The 19,433-nt window shown below is 40.4% G+C and overlaps 2 protein-coding genes across 3 annotated transcripts; both read right to left on the bottom strand.

Annotated features, from left to right (window-relative positions):
* Positions 1-2,721: 2,721 nt before the first annotated feature.
* Positions 2,722-7,668, bottom strand: LOC137613909 (serine/arginine-rich splicing factor 6-like). Of its 2 annotated transcripts, none has more exons than XM_068343387.1 (6): positions 7,492-7,668; positions 6,923-7,083; positions 5,002-5,120; positions 4,675-4,877; positions 4,490-4,561; positions 2,722-4,333 (listed from the first exon to the last, which is right to left on the bottom strand). In XM_068343387.1, exons 1-6 carry the CDS (start codon positions 7,596-7,598, stop codon positions 3,898-3,900), a joined length of 1,098 nt encoding a protein of 365 aa, XP_068199488.1. In that variant the 5' UTR covers positions 7,599-7,668; the 3' UTR covers positions 2,722-3,897. The 2 variants fall into 2 exon arrangements, with proteins under 2 accessions (XP_068199488.1, XP_068199497.1); XM_068343396.1 differs by having other exon boundaries at positions 2,723-4,333; positions 6,950-7,083.
* A 4,410-nt stretch (positions 7,669-12,078) lies between these two features.
* On the bottom strand, positions 12,079-17,737 carry eif2s2 (eukaryotic translation initiation factor 2, subunit 2 beta). The gene is made up of 9 exons (XM_068330818.1): positions 17,598-17,737; positions 16,739-16,922; positions 16,555-16,655; positions 16,278-16,407; positions 16,104-16,204; positions 15,160-15,308; positions 15,010-15,066; positions 14,830-14,915; positions 12,079-13,399 (listed from the first exon to the last, which is right to left on the bottom strand). The coding sequence occupies exons 1-9, from the start codon at positions 17,610-17,612 to the stop codon at positions 13,224-13,226; spliced, it is 999 nt and encodes a 332-aa protein (XP_068186919.1). The 5' UTR covers positions 17,613-17,737; the 3' UTR covers positions 12,079-13,223.
* Between the last annotated feature and the right edge of the window lie 1,696 nt (positions 17,738-19,433).

Raw genomic sequence — 19,433 nt, 5'->3', positions numbered from 1 at the left:
TCTCTGGTTAAAAGGACTGAAAACAAATGTTAGTATATGTTGTGGTCTAAAACCTGCCAGTTTGTCCTATCCAAATTTCGGCTGATATGTAAATTAACCTGAATTGACTCCAGTTAATTTACAATGGACGATTTTTGCCCAAATGTATTGAATTTTCCATTCAGCAAACAAACATTAAGCTTAAAGATAATTGAAAACACAACACCGTACAGCTCAGTGTGAAAACGCACTGGTTTTATGAGGCACATCTCTCAAATACTGATCTACTCGTTTTAGCTCAGTTATCAAACCGACCACCACCAATGTTGGACCTTAGCAGCTAATCTACATGAGGCTCACACTTTGAGAAGCAGGCAATGAATGCACCCTATGAAGTATCAGAGTTATGCTGCTCCGCTTCCGTTACAGAATGTTTTCTATTAGTCCTGATATCATTCAATTCAGTTGAAAGGAAAATTATCAAACCACCATTATGTATTATGCTTAATGGCAAAGATTATAATTAGTTATGTGCTGTTTTCTTCCTGTGGCTCTGGAAACGGGAAGCATGTTGAAGGTACGATGGATTTCAACCAGGAAGTCCTAGAAAAGGTGTTGCTCTGTGCATGGAAGCCAAACATTAGGTGTTATTGGACATTCCTAAAGGACAATAACTGCAAGCAGACCTTCAGGTCCATCGAGGTTTGGTTTCAGAAGAAGTCGTGGATCATTCAAGAGTAGCTGTTACAGTTGCCTGACTTTAATTCTATAAGAATTCTGTCCAGGAGGAATATTAGGATTGTTCAGGAATGCTGGGGGAGCAGCTATCTAGCAGCTCACAGCAGCTGAAGGCTCTACAAACGACTGGAGATGCTGTCCCAAAGAGTGGAGTCATTTTGAGACAGCGATAGTTATGTTTCCAAAAAACACTTTTACTGTCTGTTTAAACTGTCCTAGTGTTATTTAGTTATTAGAAACAACCAATAACTAATATATTTTGCCATAAACCAACAACGTACAAGTAAAAGGAAGTGCATCAAGCTGTAAATCCTTCTAATTTCTCTACATGGTGTTTCTTTTCAGGCCTGTCCCAGCTCCAAAAAACATTCCTGAAGATATAAGGCATTGATGAAAATTTACCCTACAGCACAGAATATCAGCTTTCCAAAATAACAGACACCAAAATGAGTTCATAAAGAAATTAGATTTCAGACAACTTACTTTGTAAAAGAAAGAAAATCGGATCTGGATGCATTACATTACAGTACGATCAGATTATTACTTAGACACCAAAAAAAGAATAGATATCCTTTAAGTTCCAGTGTTTAAAAAATTAATAACTGACAAGAGATATAAAATCAAGCCTAAAAGGGAGGACGAGAGTATTAAAAATGATTGTCTGAGCTTGAACTGTATTCCTTGATTCGTATTACTTCAACAATCTTTAAGGATTTAAAATGTTCTACAAACAACACTCAGAAAACGCTTCTGTCTTTTTATAAAGCGACACATGGCAGGCACTGAGCGCAATCTTTAATCGTGATATTATTAATACTACTGTACAGTATATTGTGCCTTACAGCCTCCACACAGGAGAAAATAACACACGATTCAGCAAAATCAAAGACCTTACAGACCTGAATTCACGGTTTATGAGGCTGCATTACCAATATACTAGGGTCACCATAGTAACATAAAAAGTCTTTTCTTTCATTCATGGTACGTTCCTTCCAATTTTCTAAGGACAAAAAAAACTCAGATATAAACGAATCTTGAGTAAAATGAGAAACTAACATCAAACTATTTTCATAGTTCAATGAATTTTCAAACTATGGAGATAAACCCAACTATAAATAAATAAGTTTTAAGAGAGACATTTTACAGAGGAATAAAGACACCTTCCTCCATCAACAACGGTGACCCCATCTGACTTTTTAGCAGCCATCCATTACCTACAATAATAAATGCTGTACATATTCATGCACAAGCTCCCAAATGTAGACATGTACAAACAATAAACATTTCAGGAAAAAAATGGCGGAGGATTGAAATCCATGAGGCCAAAAAAAAAAAAAAAAAAAAATGTGTAAAAGCGGAGTCAGAAATCCTGTGAAAATCTCATTTACTGAAAAATGAGCCCTGTCACCGATTCCGGCGACACCTCCAATGAATGATCAAAAACAGTCTTTGATATTACAGCAAACTCAGCGCGGCTGACTCTATTATTCAAACTAACTCCATTAGAATAATTAAACGCATGCCATTAAACATATATTAAGACGAAAGCTTTGTGGTTCACACAAAACTGTATCGCCAAAACGCTTTATCTGTACAGAAAAAAAAAATAAACACTTTACAGCGAACGTGATTTAAAGATGCTAATCCCTCCTACAGTCGAATCAAGGAGAAAGTGTAACGGACATTAATTCGTGGTTGCAGATCAATTCGGAACTGAAATTTGGCTTACCTACCCCTGATCTCCTGCGGCTCCGGGGCTCCAAGTGCGCATGCGCAGAGTTCCCAGTACAGTCACCGCTCGTGTTATAATGAAACCAGGCGGAACACACTCCACTTCAGTCATGGTCGATGTGGAAATAATGTAATGGACTATCGATTGGAATGAAGAGCGTTCAGCAGAAACTCCATCACTTTACACGTCCGATTTAAAAAAAAATGTCCACAAACCATCGAGGCAGCTCGTTTCCCTCTTAATCAACGAGCATTTATTATATAATTAGGAAGATGTAGGTCATGTCGTTACTGCAGTAAAGGTTTTGGCAATCCTCACACATTGAAACATCACAGGATATGTTAATTAATATCTTTAATGTAGCATATAATTAGAAAAAAAAGACATTTTCTGTTGGATTTCATTCATTTGGAGGGAAAAAGAACGTCACTTTCAAGAATGATGGGGTTGTGAACACATTCATCGTTCACAAAACCACAACCTGACCTTCAAGTAATTTGAAGATGCACTGTAAGAAAGACAAGTCTGAGCTGCAGAAAGGGACTCAGATGCTTGACAAAAACATTTTACCACCAAATTCAATTCGAGAATGAGGAAAAAAAAATCAACACGGAATTTGATGCTTCACAGCTCCGACCAAATTGAAATGCAAGAAAAACGCGTTCCACACATTCGTTACAAAAGATTATAGATCAGTTGCAAACTACAACTAATAAATCATATTGATCGAATGGTCTATGTACAACAGGTTAATATGGGATCATTGCAATGCAAGATGTTCAGACATGAATTATAATGCAAACTTGTGGGGTTTTTTGGGAAAAAAAAAAAATTCTGCAGTAGATGTTCTGTAATCCCTGTTGTGCACTTTGGAATTCTGCAAGGCAAAAATTGACTTTACAGAAGCAACTGAGACTGCAACATATAACAAGAGATCGCTCTAATGCTGTAACCAGGTGCTACTTTCCTCCCACAACCAAGCAGTTTGAGTATTAGACCTGGTAATACTGAACAATGTTTTAGATGGTGGCAGTTCAGAAAACTACAATGCTAATCACCAAATAAAAGCACAAGCTCTGCAGCAAAATGAGATGTTAAAAATAAAGCTCAGCTCTAAACTGATTTTAATGGAAATATAATTGTATCCACAATGAAACTTTTGGGAGTGAGTTCAACCTCCTCGGGTTGCAGATACAAATTAAAACGAGCACTTCTGGTTTCAGAAATAACCAGGGAAACTGGCGATATCTGGAGGACAATGATTTAGAGACCAAGGAAACTCCAGGGTTTTCATCTGTGAATAAAACCAAATCTAAACTTATTTTAAGACAATAGCTTACTTGAAGGAGAAAAGTAGACTAGTTAGGAAGCACAAGCCAGTATGACAACAGGTCAATATGTACAGCACAGTTTGAGCTCAACCAGAGAACCTCCCTCCTCTATCTTCACTAATCCTGAGAAGCTGATCTAGACCGTGAGCGAGACCTTGAACGAGACTTTGAGTGGGAGGCTGAACGTTTCTCCCCGGACTTGGATCTACGATCCTCTTCCTTTGGGGACGGTGAGCGGGAGGCAGATTTGGTAGCGCCCTCCTCATTCCCATTCTGCACTGGTGACGCCGAACGACTGCGGGACTTCTTGTCATCACACATCTCCTTGGATCTGCTTCGGGAATCTCGCTCCGACTTCACCTTAGAACGGCTCTTGGATCGAGACTTCCTGTCAGCCGAACGGGAGGCAGATTTGCGGGAGCGTGAACGAGACTTGGATTTTCGTGATCCAGAGCGAGATCTGCGATTGCGAGAACGTGATTTGCTTTCTCCAGACTTTCTTCCAGATCTGGAGCGGGAATGATCACGTCTCTTGTCGCTGCGGGAACGAGACCTGTAGGGAACATAAAAATGGCACATGCTTTACCCAATGACTTGCATGACAGAACAATTATACACCAGGCTTGATATGAAAATAATTTGGTAAATTAACTACAGCTTTAATTTGCAATAAATTTTAATATATTTTAAGAATTAGGTCTATTCTCACCTGGAGTGGGACCTGGAGTGACTCCTGGAGCTCCTGCGGCTCCTGCTGCGGGAGCGGCGGTGACTACGAGACCTTAGGATCAGAGCGCAAAATCAAAAAACAGGTCCAAGCAGGTCCGTGTCACGTTATTGGCCAGATTAAATTTAAATCTCTTTTTAAACAATAAAAATCTGAGTTATAACCACCTGGATCGACTGCCAGAGTAAGACCTTCTCCTGCGAGGTCGGTCCTCCACAAGACGAATCTTACGTCCATTGATGTCCGTGCCATCCAGCTTGTCTAGAGCCCTCTTCATGTCTGAGTGCGACCGAAATTCAATCACACCCTCATTTGTGCGTTCCTTATGGGCGTCAGCGTAAGTCACCTCTCCCGCCTGACGCATGAAGTCCTGGAAGACAGAAAATACACATAAAACGTGCAGAAAAATTACATTAAAACTATGAAGTATTTAATACGCCAGACATGACAATCTGACAAAAAAAAAGATTTAAAAATCTGGTTTTAACTTGTACCTTTAGGTCCTGCCAACTACAGCGGCTGGACAGGTTTTCCACGACGAGCCGGTACTCTGTGCGGACAGGAGGTCCATATTTATCCCTACCAGTGCGGCTCCGACTGCTGTAACCGCTACCTTTAAAAAGAACACCAAATCAAAAAGTTAGAAACAACTAAAATGGCCAAAACTAGGACCTATTGGCCTGCTCTGTAACATGATCAGAAGGCAAAGATTTGCGAGATAAATGTCCAAGGGGGTATAAATTTATACTTAAAAAGGAGTCCCGTTTGATGCCATTTTCAAAACACAAAGCTTCAGAGAAATGATCTACGAGCCATTGCAAAGGCTCCATTGTTCAGCAGTTTGAAGTCGTTCTCTGCTGCGAAGTACAGCACTGCATCTGTTTCCAGCAATACAATACTAGTCTTACTCCGGTATATCACACTGATGTTGTAGTTGCATAAACAAACAGTGATGTTCTTTCAAGACCTCTGAACCATTTAACATGTGTCAAACTCACAGCCCAGCCAAATCACCAATTTATTTTAAGAGAAAGTAGTTGTAATTTATCCAAATTGAACTTTTCGGGTAAAAATATTGCAGGTCCATGACAGTTTAAACAAATGTCAAATCTGTTTGGCCCACAACATTGTCTGTCTTGAATTTCGGTCCCTTGTGTGATCAAGATCGACACCCCTGCATAACCCAAACAGAAAGGAGGCATCCACACAGATTATGGTCAAGGACACTTTCCTCCCAATTTGAGACAGAACTGTGTAAAGAAACACACCAATCAACTGGTATTTGCTATTTGACCGAGTGACAGTTTGAAATATTGTTTTCCAGTTTTCTCACATTTCTTTTGATTGCAAGTTCTTTACTACAGCCGCTCCAGTCATGTTTGCTGTCAACATAAAAACCAATGGCAATCCTCACCATCACCCCTCGTCTATTGGCAAAAGGATGCTGTCATCATGGCTTCCGGTTAGGTCAGCCAAGGATCAAGGGGGGGGCAAAGGTCACACACACATTGTAAGGTGAAAGCCAAGGCCAAACGGGACAGGCAGTCATCTTAGCCAGTCATCTTTAGCCCCAATGGACTCTCAGCCTCAGCCCGCAACTGGACTCTTTCAAATTGAAACATCAAGGACTTTTGTTAATGTCGAATATAAAAATATACCAATGTTAAAAAGACATTTCACATGAATGAATGTTAGTCCAGCCCTAATGACTAATGTAAAATATAGGTTTAAAGTGATGACTTTCTATTGGATTTTTTTTCTATGGTGCAAATAAATCTGAAAATTCAGACCTTTACATGGTTTACCAAGATAGAAATTACAATCCAAGAGAATTTTGAAATCCATGGGGGAAAAAAACCTGCCTCCATGTATTCTAGCTAAAGCAACATAATAAAATACAGACTGCCATTTAAGGGCTCTGGCTTGCAGGTCGCTCTAACTTTCCAAAAATAAACCAAATCAAGGGTGGCCTATGATTACAATGGATAAGCAACAACCTGCAAGCCAATAACCTGACTGAAACTGAGCTTGACAACTCTTGAGTAAGAAGATATTGTACACACAACGCACTTACATAAAAAAAATATGAATTCCTACACGAGGATTTTGCAGGAACTTCTCCATGTGGCTATGCTACTAAATTAGAAACCTGGATCTATTAAAAAGAGCACTCTCTTATGGCAACTTGGGAGGTTTTAAATGGACTCTGAAGTAAGTGAAAGTGTGGCAACGTAACAAAACGTGGGATGAAAAATTTGTGATAATAAATCTCGTACGTGTGCCTGAACGTGAAATCTAAATTACAACTGTATTCATTAGCGCCAGCATAAAAAAAAAAGTTCTGTGCAGTCCACATCGACACCTCACCCCAGGGGACAGGGGAAGAGAGGGTATCTTGTAATAGACTGCACTTACTGCGCCCACCACCCCAGTAACCCCCACCGTAGCCATCTCGGTCTCGTCGGGGCCCACGGGCATGCTCCACGATCACACGCTCCCCGCACAACTCCTTCCCGTTCAGCTCATAAACGGCATCATCTGCATCACGATTATCCTCGAATTCCACGAATCCATAACTGGGGAAGAAGAAAGAAGCAGAACGTTACTTAAACAACTATTATAAAGTAAATTCATGCTAACTCCAACTATGCTGATCTGTCTTTTTTGAAGGAGCTAACGCCGTTAGCTTGGCCTGCTAGCTCGACGCTGTGGAAAACACAAAGGCGCCATATTGGCCATGCGACATTAGCTACACGAGATTGAGCAAAGTTAAGGGTTGGAAACAAATCTTCATTGCAGCACTATTCAAATGAAAGAGGGGTATCGCATTAACTTTACTGATTGATTTGATGGCAGACAAAACCGTTATTTAAACGTTTTAAACGTTACCCGTGTCAACGTTAACGCCTTTTGCTAACGGTTAGCCTTAAGCCGTCTATGGAACCCTTGCAAACATGCGTTTACATTTTCACAATTAAACTCACCCATTCTTCAAATCGATTTCCATTAACTTCCCATATCCGCTGAAAAATCTCTGAATGTCTTTTTCGCGGACATGATAACTCAGTCGTCCAATATAAACACGAGGCATGACTTCGGACCAACGAATTCTCCACTGTTCCCCACGGACGATAGTTCACCCGACTTCGCTGTACTAGAAGCTGCCTGGTTGTTTCTCAGCGCGAGCGTGACGACATCAAACCAGCCAATCAATGCGAACCTAGAGTAGGCGGGACTTCCGGTTGTGTGTTTCAATTTACAATACGGTATATGCTAGTAGCAAGTCGGCTAACCACTAGCTGACTAAACTTTTGCTGTCCTACATAAAAAAAAATATTCAACTTAAACCAATTTAAGGAGTATCAACACAGTAAATGCTTTTTAAAAATAATTCTGACCCACAGCAAATGGTATAACTGGACCAATTTAACAACAGTCAGTCCTTCTAAATTTAGAATTATGTTAACAGCTAAGTTTTGCTGTGTATTCATGTCTTTGTTCCTTTCATGTATGAGCTCATACTGAGGAGTGACAGGCTGCACAAAGGATGGGAATTCTGGGTTCTCCCTCTAAGGTGAAATTACACAAACAGGACAAATTATTAACTTTTTTGTTCAACAAAAAATTAAATTATTACAAATTATTTTACTTTTCTTTAAAATATATATTATATACAGTGGCTTGTAAAAGTATTCAGCCCCCAAGCCTTTTTGACATTTTGCCACATTTCAGGCTTCAAACTTAAAAGATAACAAACTGAAAATATTTTTCAAGAATCAACAACATGTGAGACACAATCGTGAAGTGGAACCAAATTTATTCACCATTTTATATTGTGTTTAGAATTAAAAAACTGAAAAGTACGATGTGCAAATGTGAGACCAAATGACACACAGATGCACTCTGTCATTGTTGTCATTAAGGTCAACATTGGATCATTCAGAAGTCATCAGGGAACTTCTGGAGTCGGTTAGCTGAGCTGAGAGAACAGGGGGCCAATATTTTTGCACATAGTACTTTTCAGTTTTTTATTTCTAAACACAATATAAAATGTTGAATAAATTTGGTTCCACTTCACGATTGTGTCTCACATGTTGTTGATTCTTGAAAAATATTTTGTTTGTTATCTTTAAGTTTGAAGCCTGAAATGTGGCAAAATGTCCAAAAAAAATTCTTGGGGGGGCTGATTACTTTTGCAAGCCACTATATATATTATATATATACAAACCCCAGTATGTCCGTATGGGGGACTGTTTGTCTTCTATGGTGACCAGCAGCACGGGGGCACCACAGGGGACCGTGCTCTCCCCCCTTCTCTTCACCCTCTACACATCTGACTACAGGGAGTACAGGGCATTGGTGGCTGACTTTGTGGAGTGGTGCCAACAGAACCAGCTCCAGCTCAGCGTCTCCAAGACAAAGGAGATGGGGAGTGAGGTGGAGGTGGCAGGAAACTACAAGTACCTGGGACTGCAGCTACAGCAAACTTGACTAGTCACTGAACTCAGACTGTGTGTACAAGAAGGGGCAGAGCAGGATGTACATCCTGAGGAGGCTGACCTCCTACAACATCTGTCCTGAGCTCCTTCTCATGTTCTATCAGTCCGTAGTTTCCAGTGTGCTGTCATACGCCATTGTGTGTTGGGGTGGCGGGGCCAAGAAAACAGATATGGACCATCTTAACAGACTCATCCGCCGAGCGGGCTCAATGGTGGGGCTGAGCCTGGACTCTGTGGAGACACTTCTTGAGAGCAGGACTGTGTCCAAAGTCAGGGCTATCATGAATAACACCAGCCACCCCCTGTACACCACTTTCTCCCAGCAGAGAAGCACCTTCAGCGGCAGATTGAATGACTACCTGTTAGAGAACAATCTGTTGGAGGATTTTCAGTCAGGTCTTAGAACAAACTACAGTACGGAGACTGCAATGCTAAAAGTCACAAGTGACCTTTTAACAGTGTCAGATAAGGGTCTTCTATCTGTTTTAGTCTTATTAGACCTGAGTGCAGCATTCAATACTGTTGACCATAGCATTCTTTTAAGGATATTGGAAGAGGAAGTTGGGATTAAAAAATCAGCACTTGATTGGTTTAGGTCAAATTTATCCGACCGATTTCAGTTTGTCAATGTCAATAATAAATCTTCAGATCAAGGGACTCTCACCTGTGGAGTACCTCAAGGATCTGTTCTGGGACCGATTCTGTTTAATCTGTGTATGTTACCATTGGGAAATATTATAGGGAAACATAACATTAATTTTCATTGTTATGCTGACAATACTCAATTATATTTATCAATTAAAACAAATCTGATCAGCTAATTAAATTGGAATCCTGCCTCAGGGATATTAAATCCTGGATGCTTCACAATTTCTTAATGTTGAACAGTAACAAAACTGAAGTCATTATTATTGGGCCGAAGCATCTTAGAGATGATTTCTCTAACATTGCAATTCACTTAGATGGCATTGCTCTATCCTCCACCAATGAAGTCAGGAACCTGGGAGTGATTTTTGATCAAGATTCTCATATCAAGTTTGTATCCCGGACAGCCTTCTTTCACTTGCAAAATATTGCTAAAGTTAGAAATTTCTTATCCTTTAAAGACGCAGAGAAAATCATTAATGCCTTTGTTACTTTTAGATTGGATTACCACAATTCCTTATTATCGGGCTGTACTAACTCCTCTATTAGGACTCTACAGTTAGTTCAGAATGCAGCTGCCCGCTTACTGACTCAAACTGGGAGGAGAGAGCACATCTCTCCTGTCCTAGCGTCACTTCATTGGCTCCCGATTAATCATAGAATACAATTCAAACTCCTTGTGATTACATATAAAGCTCTCCACTGTAAGGCTCCATTTTACATTGAAGATCTTATTGAAGTGAATCACCCCCCAGGGCCCTTCGATCAGAGGATGCAGGATTTCTGGTGACCCGTCGGGTTTTTAAGAGTAGAACAGGAGGCAGAAGCTTGAGCTATCTGGCCCCTTTACTCCGGAACGATCTCCCAACCTCGGTCTAAGGGGCAGACACTCTCAGCTTATTTAAGAGTAGACTAAAAACCCTCCTTTTTGATAGAGCCTACCATTGGAAATAACACTCACCCCACTAGATATGCTGCTATAGGCTTAGACTGCTGAGGGTATTTTTCTCCGTCTCTCCCATTAAAGGGAGATACTCTGAAGCTTCTGTCACTTCTCCTTCACTTTATCTTTCTATGGTCTTAGAATTTATTAATACTCCTAGAATTTATTACTACTACTGTCAAATCACACTCTGTCTGCACAATACTGCCGCTGCCTTTGTGCCTCTGTTCCACAGGTGGAGAACGCAGACGGAAGACAGGATACCCAAAGGCCTGGAAATCCTGGCCCCAATTCAGCAACAGCGCTCTATGGGCTGGAAACTCAAACTGGCCTATCTGCCACTCTCTCCGTCTCTTTTACTTGACCTATCTCTTTCCCCAATGTATTTCTATTTCCCAACCAACAGGTCAAGGTGGATGATTGTCCTCCAGAGCCTGGGTCCTGCTCGGAGTTTCTTCCTAAATGAGGGAGTTTTTCCCCGCCACCGTCGCTTAAGCTTGCTCTGGAGGGCATTGTTGGCTTTCTATCTGTAAAGAGCTTTGAAATGTCTTCTGTTATGATTCAGCGCTAAATAAAAGTTGATTGATTGATTGCTGCCACACAGCGCCTCCACAGAGAGGCTGAGGTCCTCCTTCGTGCCCCATGCCATCAGGGGGTACAATCACTCTCTCAGGAGGAGCGGGGGGGAAGTGGCGAGGTCAGCACGCGGTTGAATGAAGGGGAGAGATGGGAGGTCACCCTGTGCTGCAGTGTAGTGGGGCCAGTGTTGTCATGTTGTGATACTGTAATATTGGATAGTGACATGCCTTACGATGTAAACAGGGTGTACCTTACCCACCATGTGGGCCTCCTGCTATTTTGACTTTTGTTATTTAATTTTATACTCTTTATATTTTAGTTTTAATTTAGTCCTGTTAGCGCTGTGTCTGTTAGTGTAGTGTATGTCTTGTGGTATGTCCCGTGGTGTCAGTGTTTTTTCTCCTGGTGTTAATCCGGTATTAATTCATTATGTAGTGCCTGGGTAGTGGATATGTGCAATTTCCTCCGGGATTAATAATCTATCTAATGTAATGATTTAATGTGTAACACCTCTGAAATAGATTAATTTCAGGATATCAAGGGAACTAAAATGAAGAAAAAAAATCTTAGTTTTTGAGATTTACTTTCAAAACTATATGGAATGGATAAATTTGATCCTGGATATATATTTTTTAATGATGAATGCTAAGAAAAATTTGTTGTGCTTTCCAGAAAAATGATCAATTTGGGACCTACATCAGGACAAACAAGTGCTGAACATTGCTTTCATACAGGAAACAAACGTACTGCTGGACAGGAACTTCTGTACTTGACTTCAAACACCATTTTATAACACCATGGTTGGATTTCTATGGGAAATAGATTCATAAATTATTCAAACCAATTTTCTTTAAAAACCAAAATATGCCAACAATGTTGCTGAATGAAGCACAGCAAAGCAGAAATGGAGAGAGAATATTTTATTTTTGTAAAAACCAAGTTTTAAAATGATTTAAGCCAGACCTTCTAATCCACAACATACCCAATATCATGCATCCTTATTCTGGGGTAAATCTCTTGAACCACCCTTGAAAATGTCTTAAAACAGATTAAACAGGTAAAAACCTGCTGGATGAGACTGAACTGAGTAACTATCGAGCAGCTGGTTGCATCAGGATGTCCTTGTTAAACAAATGGCATTAGCTCAGGAAGTCTGCTCTTTTTCATGAAAATTATTTTATTCATTTTGACATCTTTCTCAACAAATTGGAAATGTCCAATAAAAGGCATTGATCATACTTCCAGATGCTTAAGTGAAAAGAAAAAAATACTTAAGAACAATGCAACAAAAGCATTCAAGAATATATACGATCATATCTATGTGTGTCAGAACCTCTGAGTGTCTCCACTGACGAGCTGCTCTCTCCTGAATTAACCTGAAGACGTGGTCGTCTGCTACAAATGAACAAAAAGGTGGTTTGTGTGAATTCTTTTATTAGCTAGAAAAGATAATGTCGGATCGGCAGTTGTGAAACTCATGACCAGAAAGGCCAAATGCACCACTGTCCTTTCAGAGCAGCAGTATGTTCTATTATTTAACAAGTGAATACATGAGCCACATTGCTGTCATCACAGAGGAACATATCTTAACAGGAATTTGGAGACTTGAGAAGAGACAAAATCCTTTCTTCACCACATAATCCTATCTGGTGATTGTTAATAGAGAGAAAAGAATGTGTAAAGATTCAAACCATATTAAATCAGGGTGGTTTTTTTTTTTTCAGTGTTAAAGATTTACAGCAAATTTAAAAAACAAAACAAACCTAGGATGTAGAGGGCTCATCAACCAGACAACAAATGAAATGCATCCAACAGTGTTTGTAGTACACTTCATCTGCTTACAGTGCCTGAACCCCATCTGTGATCGTTAGGTACTCTCTCAATACCTGTTTGGTCTGGCCACCACAACTAAACAACAGCCAAACCCTCAGGCAGTTCCATTCAGAGAGTTCTTTTAGCAAATCAAGGGAGCGTCCACCCCCAGCCTCGGCCCCTCTGAGTAAGGAAAGGGGTGGCCAAGAGAGGAGGGGAAGCTCCGTTTCGGTGGTCTTTAGTTGGCTTTGGCGCGGAGCTGCGCCCTCTTGCCTGTCACAGCCTGGAAGCCGGTCTTGATGCTAGCGACGGAGCAGCGGGAGTGGCACGTTTCACACTGCAGGAAATAGAGGCGAGTGTCCTTCTGCAGGATGGTCTCTGGGGAGCGGCAGGTGTGACACGTCACATATTCCTCTGCAGGGGAGAGAAGACGGTCATCAGTGTTCAGGGGTTCACTTCATACCAGCTTATGTACTTGTTACACAAAGTCTTTCCCATTTCACAGCGGCACAAAGCTTCAACACTGGTTACTATGTCGATCACACGCATCACAGTCAACTCCTGAAGTGACTTTTTTTTATCGGGATTACTTTCAGTTGTTGTCGCTGTCCAGACCTGAATGATGTCTTTTGGATTTAGTTGTGCTGAATGATTGGGGGCTTTATCATATAAAACTTCTGTATATACTAACAGCTCTTTCTTTTACAAATGCAGCTTTTATGAGCAAACTATTCTGCCCTGACTAAAAAATGTTCAGCATAATTTTTCTTGATTTGATCTTAGGAAACGATTTAAATCATTGTACTTAATATGACGTCCACTTCTATCAGAACACGTACATTACATGTAGAAGACCTTTCTGGGTGACGAAGAAGTGACTATCCACACCAGCAGGTGGCAGTAGTCTGTATATAACAGGAACCCTGCGGATCTATAGTATGTGACAAGTGTTTGCCTCCTGTTCTCACATCCCTCCTGCTCACACCGACCACGTCCACTGGTTTGTCAGGTTTCATGAAAATACGTAACTTGTTTCTACTGGATCTACCGCTTCCTCATTTCCATTTCTGTTCTTGTGCAAAGACTCAATATTTACTGAATGGATCATAGTAACATTTACTTTTCATGAAAGCTTCTGAGATAACTTCTTTCCCAATTGGTCTCTGCTGACTCAGCACCCAGTCGGATGTAAAGCTGCTGATTTTCCACTTTCTACAACCACCAGCAGGGCAACACATCCAACACAAACTGTGTCCATGTACATCAGGAAGCGGTCTGCCTGCAGCGTCAGGGCCTTTCACTGATCTGCTGGCTGAGGGCCAACTCAATGCTGGTTTTGACCTGTTAGTCCCCTTGATCAGAGAACACACACATCAAAAGGGGGAAACACACTCCTACAGTACACAGGATGAGGGGAAGAACAAACATGTTTCCTTTCCTCTGTAAATCAGCCTCAATCACAGTATTTTGGGACAACCCTGCCAAGAGGTTGCCATCATTTTTCAGTGGCCAGAAATTGTGAAATCTATATTTTGATAATGTCAGGATGAAGTGAAGCATTTTCTAAATAAAAACTAAGTGCACCGCATTATTATTATTTTTTTTATTAATCAAGGTATGTGTAGGCTCTCAGTTATCCAGGTCATGGTTATCTAAAGCTGTTTAAATCAATCCACTGGACTTAAAGTAGAAACTTTCTTTAAGTCCAGTGGATTGATTTAAACAGCTTCGGACAAGGTATATTTCCAACTTGCATACCCAGATTGCATTTTTTTAGATAGAATGATTGTTTAAATTACATCAAAATAATTACATTATTAAATTATAAGTATATTCATACTTACTGATATATCTTCTCAATACATTTTCTATTTGTTTCTGTTGGAATCTGCCTTTGATCACAAGCTGATTATTTCCGTCTATAGAACCACTGTTAAGAAAAATTAAAAAGCAAAAACACAAATTAAAGACACTAAACACTTTACAGTCATTCGTTTCATATAGTTCTGCAAATTCAAATCTACCTTGTCCCCAGCTCAGCCAACAGGAAAGCGAGGAGATGTTTAGGCTGGCGATGCAACCTGTGATGAAGAGAACAAAAGGTCAGTTTGCAGGTGACCCTGAGGGCGTCAACAGCAGCAGCATATGTGTGTGTGTGTGTGTGTGTGACTCACAGTTTGCAGATGTCTGTGAAGTTGACAAAGGAGGTTTTCTTGGTTCCCACTCGTACCACCTGAGGAGGCTTCATGATAAACTTCTTCTTCTCCCCTGCCACCATGTCTGGGTTCTTCTCTCTCATGATGGTGAAGACTCGGTTCAAGAGCTGAAGACAGAGACGTCACAGTTAAACCAGTTGACAATGTTTACATCAGAATTAGATCTCTGATCTGCACCTCCAATGATCATAAATGCATGACAAATATTTCAACATAAAGAGAGAATAAGGTGACAGAAAGCAATAATTTGTCAAAACAAACCCAAGATTGATCATGTTGATTTTAGTAAAAATCTTTATCCTATCATACAAATTTTAGGACATAACCACAGGAAAAATTCTAAAACCAGATTGTCTTGTCAGGAATGACAGTAATGTCATGAATGAATAATTATACTCCAGTACTGCTAAGACATAAAGAAAACCCCATCTTACCTATAGTTTACTTTTGTAGTTTCATTTAATCAGTCTTTATTCATTTTTTAAACATTTTTATACAATCAAATTCGATGTCTGAATAATATATGGCTGACTTCAAATCACTCATGTCAACCATCTGATGCACCTTTGTTGTGAGAGACCGGGTCCATCTTTGAGGACGGTTCAGCAGTGCAAAAGGTGTTTATTTATTTCCTGATAATTCACCACCCTGCCTGAGATCACACTGACGATAGGATTTGAATGATGTATTTGGTTATTTGCAGCTAAGTTTAACATACTTTGAAAACTGACAAAATAAAAATTAAAAATTGGGACATACTTCACTGATGTTTGAGTACATGTGATCGTATTGCAGCATTTTACAAACTTTAATTTTCCCTTAAGATAGAATAGCTGTGCTTTCTCAAGAAAAATGTGTTGCCTGTTTATATTTGTATGTCTGATAGTAAACAACTATCTTACCTCATCATAGGTATAATCCCTTTCAGAACCAGCCCAGGGTGGTCCCGTAGAGGAACTGAATGAGATTCCATCATTGCTCTTCCCCTCATCATCTTCCACCACTGGAAAAACATCAAACACTATAGTTTAGCACATGCCTTCCTCTAATTGTAACATGAAGAGTCTTCCTCTCACCATCATCCTTCTCCAGCAGCTCTCCTTCATCAAAGTCCACTTTCTTTGATTTTCTCTTTTTGGTCGGAAGCATCAGGTCCAAATTGTCTTCCTCCAGCAACTCTGTTTGCTCTCCTTCAATTTTTAACTCCTGATTTGATCCAATGAGAAGTCAAACAGTGAAGAGATGATGATCAATGAGCTTGTGAATGTGTGTACGTTTGTTGTAAAGCATAAAAAAAACACTACAAATGAGGAGAGCACGAAAGTTGTGAGGTGTGGTCGAGCAGCAACTGACCTTTAATCCCTCCTCAACGTCATTTTCAAAAACCTTCTTGGGCTTTTTCTTCTTTTTCTTTTGGTTGAAGAAGTTCAGGTCATTCAAATCATCAGAGGGTTCTAGAGATGTCAAAGGAAATTAATTTCAGTCTATTGGTTATCAACACATCCATCAATATAAGAAATACGCTTTCAACTCTGACCTTTTTTTCTGCCATCGTCGTCATCGAGTTCCAGCTCTTTCTCTTCTCCCGCCTCTGGTTCCGCCTCCTTCGCTTCAACCTCTTTTGTCTCTTCTCCTCCGACTCCTTCTCCTCCATCCTCATCCAGCATGAAGGGCTTCTTCTTTTTCTTCTTCTTTTTGGTCATGTTGGGATCAAAAATCATCTGAGGTGGGGAAAAAGAAGAGAAGAATAAGTTTTATGAAACTCTGGCTGTTGTAGATGATTAGCAGCTTTATCATCAGTCGTTGAGTTTGACTCCACAGGATGAAGCATGAATCATCGGACTCCCTCAACAGTTACTGCGTCAAAATGATCTAGAGCACAATTCAGTTAAAACAAATCAGAACATCAATCTACATTTAATAATGCTGAGGGCAACAATTCACATTTCTTTCGCATTACGACTTTGTCTAATTTTGAAAGTGAAAACAGAGATAATAACACTTATTTGAAAGCTTTCTGGATTTGGATCGAAAGAACGAGCGCTACTGCTTGGCCAGAAGTTAGCTACTGCTAGTTAGCCACCTAAAGCCCATCGTTTCCAAATAGCAGCTGTGACAGGGCGGATCGACGAGTCACAGAATTCACAGAAAATCTGTCTGATGTCAAACATCGGAGTAAAACGGCGGACAGGATGTTTCCTTCTCCTTCCAGCTAACATAGCCATTGTTAGCTAGGCTGCAGCCATGTGAGAGGCAGTGCGGACAAGGAGGGAAGCGGCAGAGCTCAGGCCCGAAGCCGTTCTCGACCCCGATGTGATCCCATAACTTTACTACTTTAGTCAAACAAGTCCTCACACCAACACAGGAAACACATGGGGTATCTCTACATGACCCACCTCGTCTCCTGACATATTTGCGAGCTGGAAGGGAACGAAAACCTGGATAATTTTTGTCCTTCGGTCAATCCCAGACTGCTGCGCTGATAATGTCTTGCATCAGCGTTGGAACAGCAGTGTGCATGCGTGGTTACGTCACATCACACGTCATTACCTGGCGACGGTGAATTACGAGCAGGGAGCATTCAAGAATAGAATTGTTCTGTTGAAACAGTTGCAAAATACGTAAATTTCAAGCAGTTGCAGATGTAGCCGCAAGAGGGCACCAGTCAGTGTCTTATTGTGACAGTCCCAAGGCCGGATAAATACAGAGGGTTGTGCAAGGAAGGGCATCCGACGTAAAACTTTTGCCAAATCAATATGCAAATCAAATATATGACTTCCATACCGGATCGGTCGAGGCCCTGGTTAACAACGACTGCCATCGGTGCTGTTCACCAACAAGGTGCCTGTGGAAATTGGACTACTGTTGGTTGAAAAAGGAGAGGAGGAAAGTGTGTTCCTGGGAAGAGAGAGAAGGGGAACGCCAAGAGTATAGGACTGAGAGTAGGGATGTTAAATGTTGGAACTATGACAGGAAAAGGTAGAGAGCTAGTTGACATGATGCAGAGAAGGAAGGTAGACATAGAATAGAATAAAATAGAATACAATAGAATAAAAAGCCTTTATTGTCACTATACATAGTAAAAAGAGATTTTGGGCAACTCCTTGCAACGCAATAATTTAACAAAGTAGAAAAAGAGTAAAAAAGAATAAAATACAAGTACAGGCAAAACTCAGTTTCTGACCACAATTCGTTCCAGAAGGCTGTTCGAAAAGTGATTTGTTCGAATTCCAAATACATTTTTCCCATTACAAATAATGTAAATGGTCTTAATCCGTTCCGAGACAATAGAAAACTACCTTTTTTCAACATAATATGTTATTTCATGATGTCATTTATATATCAAATTTTATAGTAATGAAACATATCAAAGACATGTAAAAGAAAGAAGCAAACATGAGAAAGAAAGAAAGAAAGAAAAAAAACATCAACGTAATCAGGTCAGCCTAAGGAATGAGTTACAGTCATCTTTTGGACAGAAGTTTACGGTACCATACCTCGTACCATAGGCAATGGAACGCAAATTAAGTGAAACATTATTGAATACAGTAAACTAAAATAAAAAGCACATTACCATTACGTTTTCTCTCGACTTTTCTCGCCTTTTGTTCTGCTTGTCTGCCAGAAAAAGGCGTTTGTTTCGCGTTCAACTTCCAAATTTTGTTTGACTTCTAAGACAAAAAAATTCTGAATTTTTGGTAGAATTCTGATTTGTTCGATGTCTAAAGCGTTCGAAAATCAAGGTTTGCGTGTACAAGCATATACAATAGTTATGCTTTCGATTATTTGCAAAAATGTATACACATTAAATAACAAGAAGCGCCATACCCAGCACAGCGTTTTGCATGTCCCCAATGAGAAATTGCACAGTTTGTGTGTGTGTGTGTGTGTGTGTGGGGGGTATCAGTGCGTGTTTGAGTTTAGGAATGTAATGGCTTTTGGGAAAAAGCTGTTATGGAATGAATCGTTTTGATGCACCTGTATCGTCTGCCTGAGGGCAGCAGGTCAAACAGGACTGAACTGGGGTGGGAATTGTCCTTGATTAAATTGTTCACTCTGCTGAGGCAGCAGGAGGAATAGATCTCCAACAGGGAGGGCACAGAGCAGCCAATGGTCTTCTCAGCTGCCTTCATGACTCTCTGGAGCCTCTTCCTGTCCGCCATGATGCAGCTGCCGTACCATACTGTGATGCAGTAGGTCAGCAGGCTTTGGACGGATGAGCGGTAGAAGGC

The sequence above is a fragment of the Antennarius striatus genome, chromosome 2 (assembly GCF_040054535.1).
Source record: "Antennarius striatus isolate MH-2024 chromosome 2, ASM4005453v1, whole genome shotgun sequence".
Lineage (NCBI taxonomy): Eukaryota > Metazoa > Chordata > Actinopteri > Lophiiformes > Antennariidae > Antennarius > Antennarius striatus.
The sequence above is the reverse complement of the archived record's forward strand: the minus strand, read 5'-3'. Positions and strand labels throughout refer to the sequence as shown.

What these genes read in the sequence shown, in the direction of transcription:
- LOC137613909 (XM_068343387.1), bottom strand. Translation starts at nt 7,598, where the DNA reads ATGCCTCGTGTTTATATTGGACGACTGAGTTATCATGTCCGCGAAAAA. An exon ending in TTACTGGGGTGGTGGGCGCA is followed by an intron (nt 5,121 to 6,922) that starts GTAAGTGCAGTC and finishes TTCTTTTTAAAG; the next exon opens with GTAGCGGTTACAGCAGTCGG. An exon ending in CACTCCAGGTCCCACTCCAG is followed by an intron (nt 4,334 to 4,489) that starts GTGAGAATAGAC and finishes TGTTCCCTACAG; the next exon opens with GTCTCGTTCCCGCAGCGACA.
- eif2s2 (XM_068330818.1), bottom strand. An exon ending in GGGATTATACCTATGATGAG is followed by an intron (nt 15,309 to 16,103) that starts GTAAGATAGTTG and finishes CTCTGTCTTCAG; the next exon opens with CTCTTGAACCGAGTCTTCAC. An exon ending in TTCACAGACATCTGCAAACT is followed by an intron (nt 15,067 to 15,159) that starts GTGAGTCACACA and finishes TCTTCATCACAG; the next exon opens with GTTGCATCGCCAGCCTAAAC.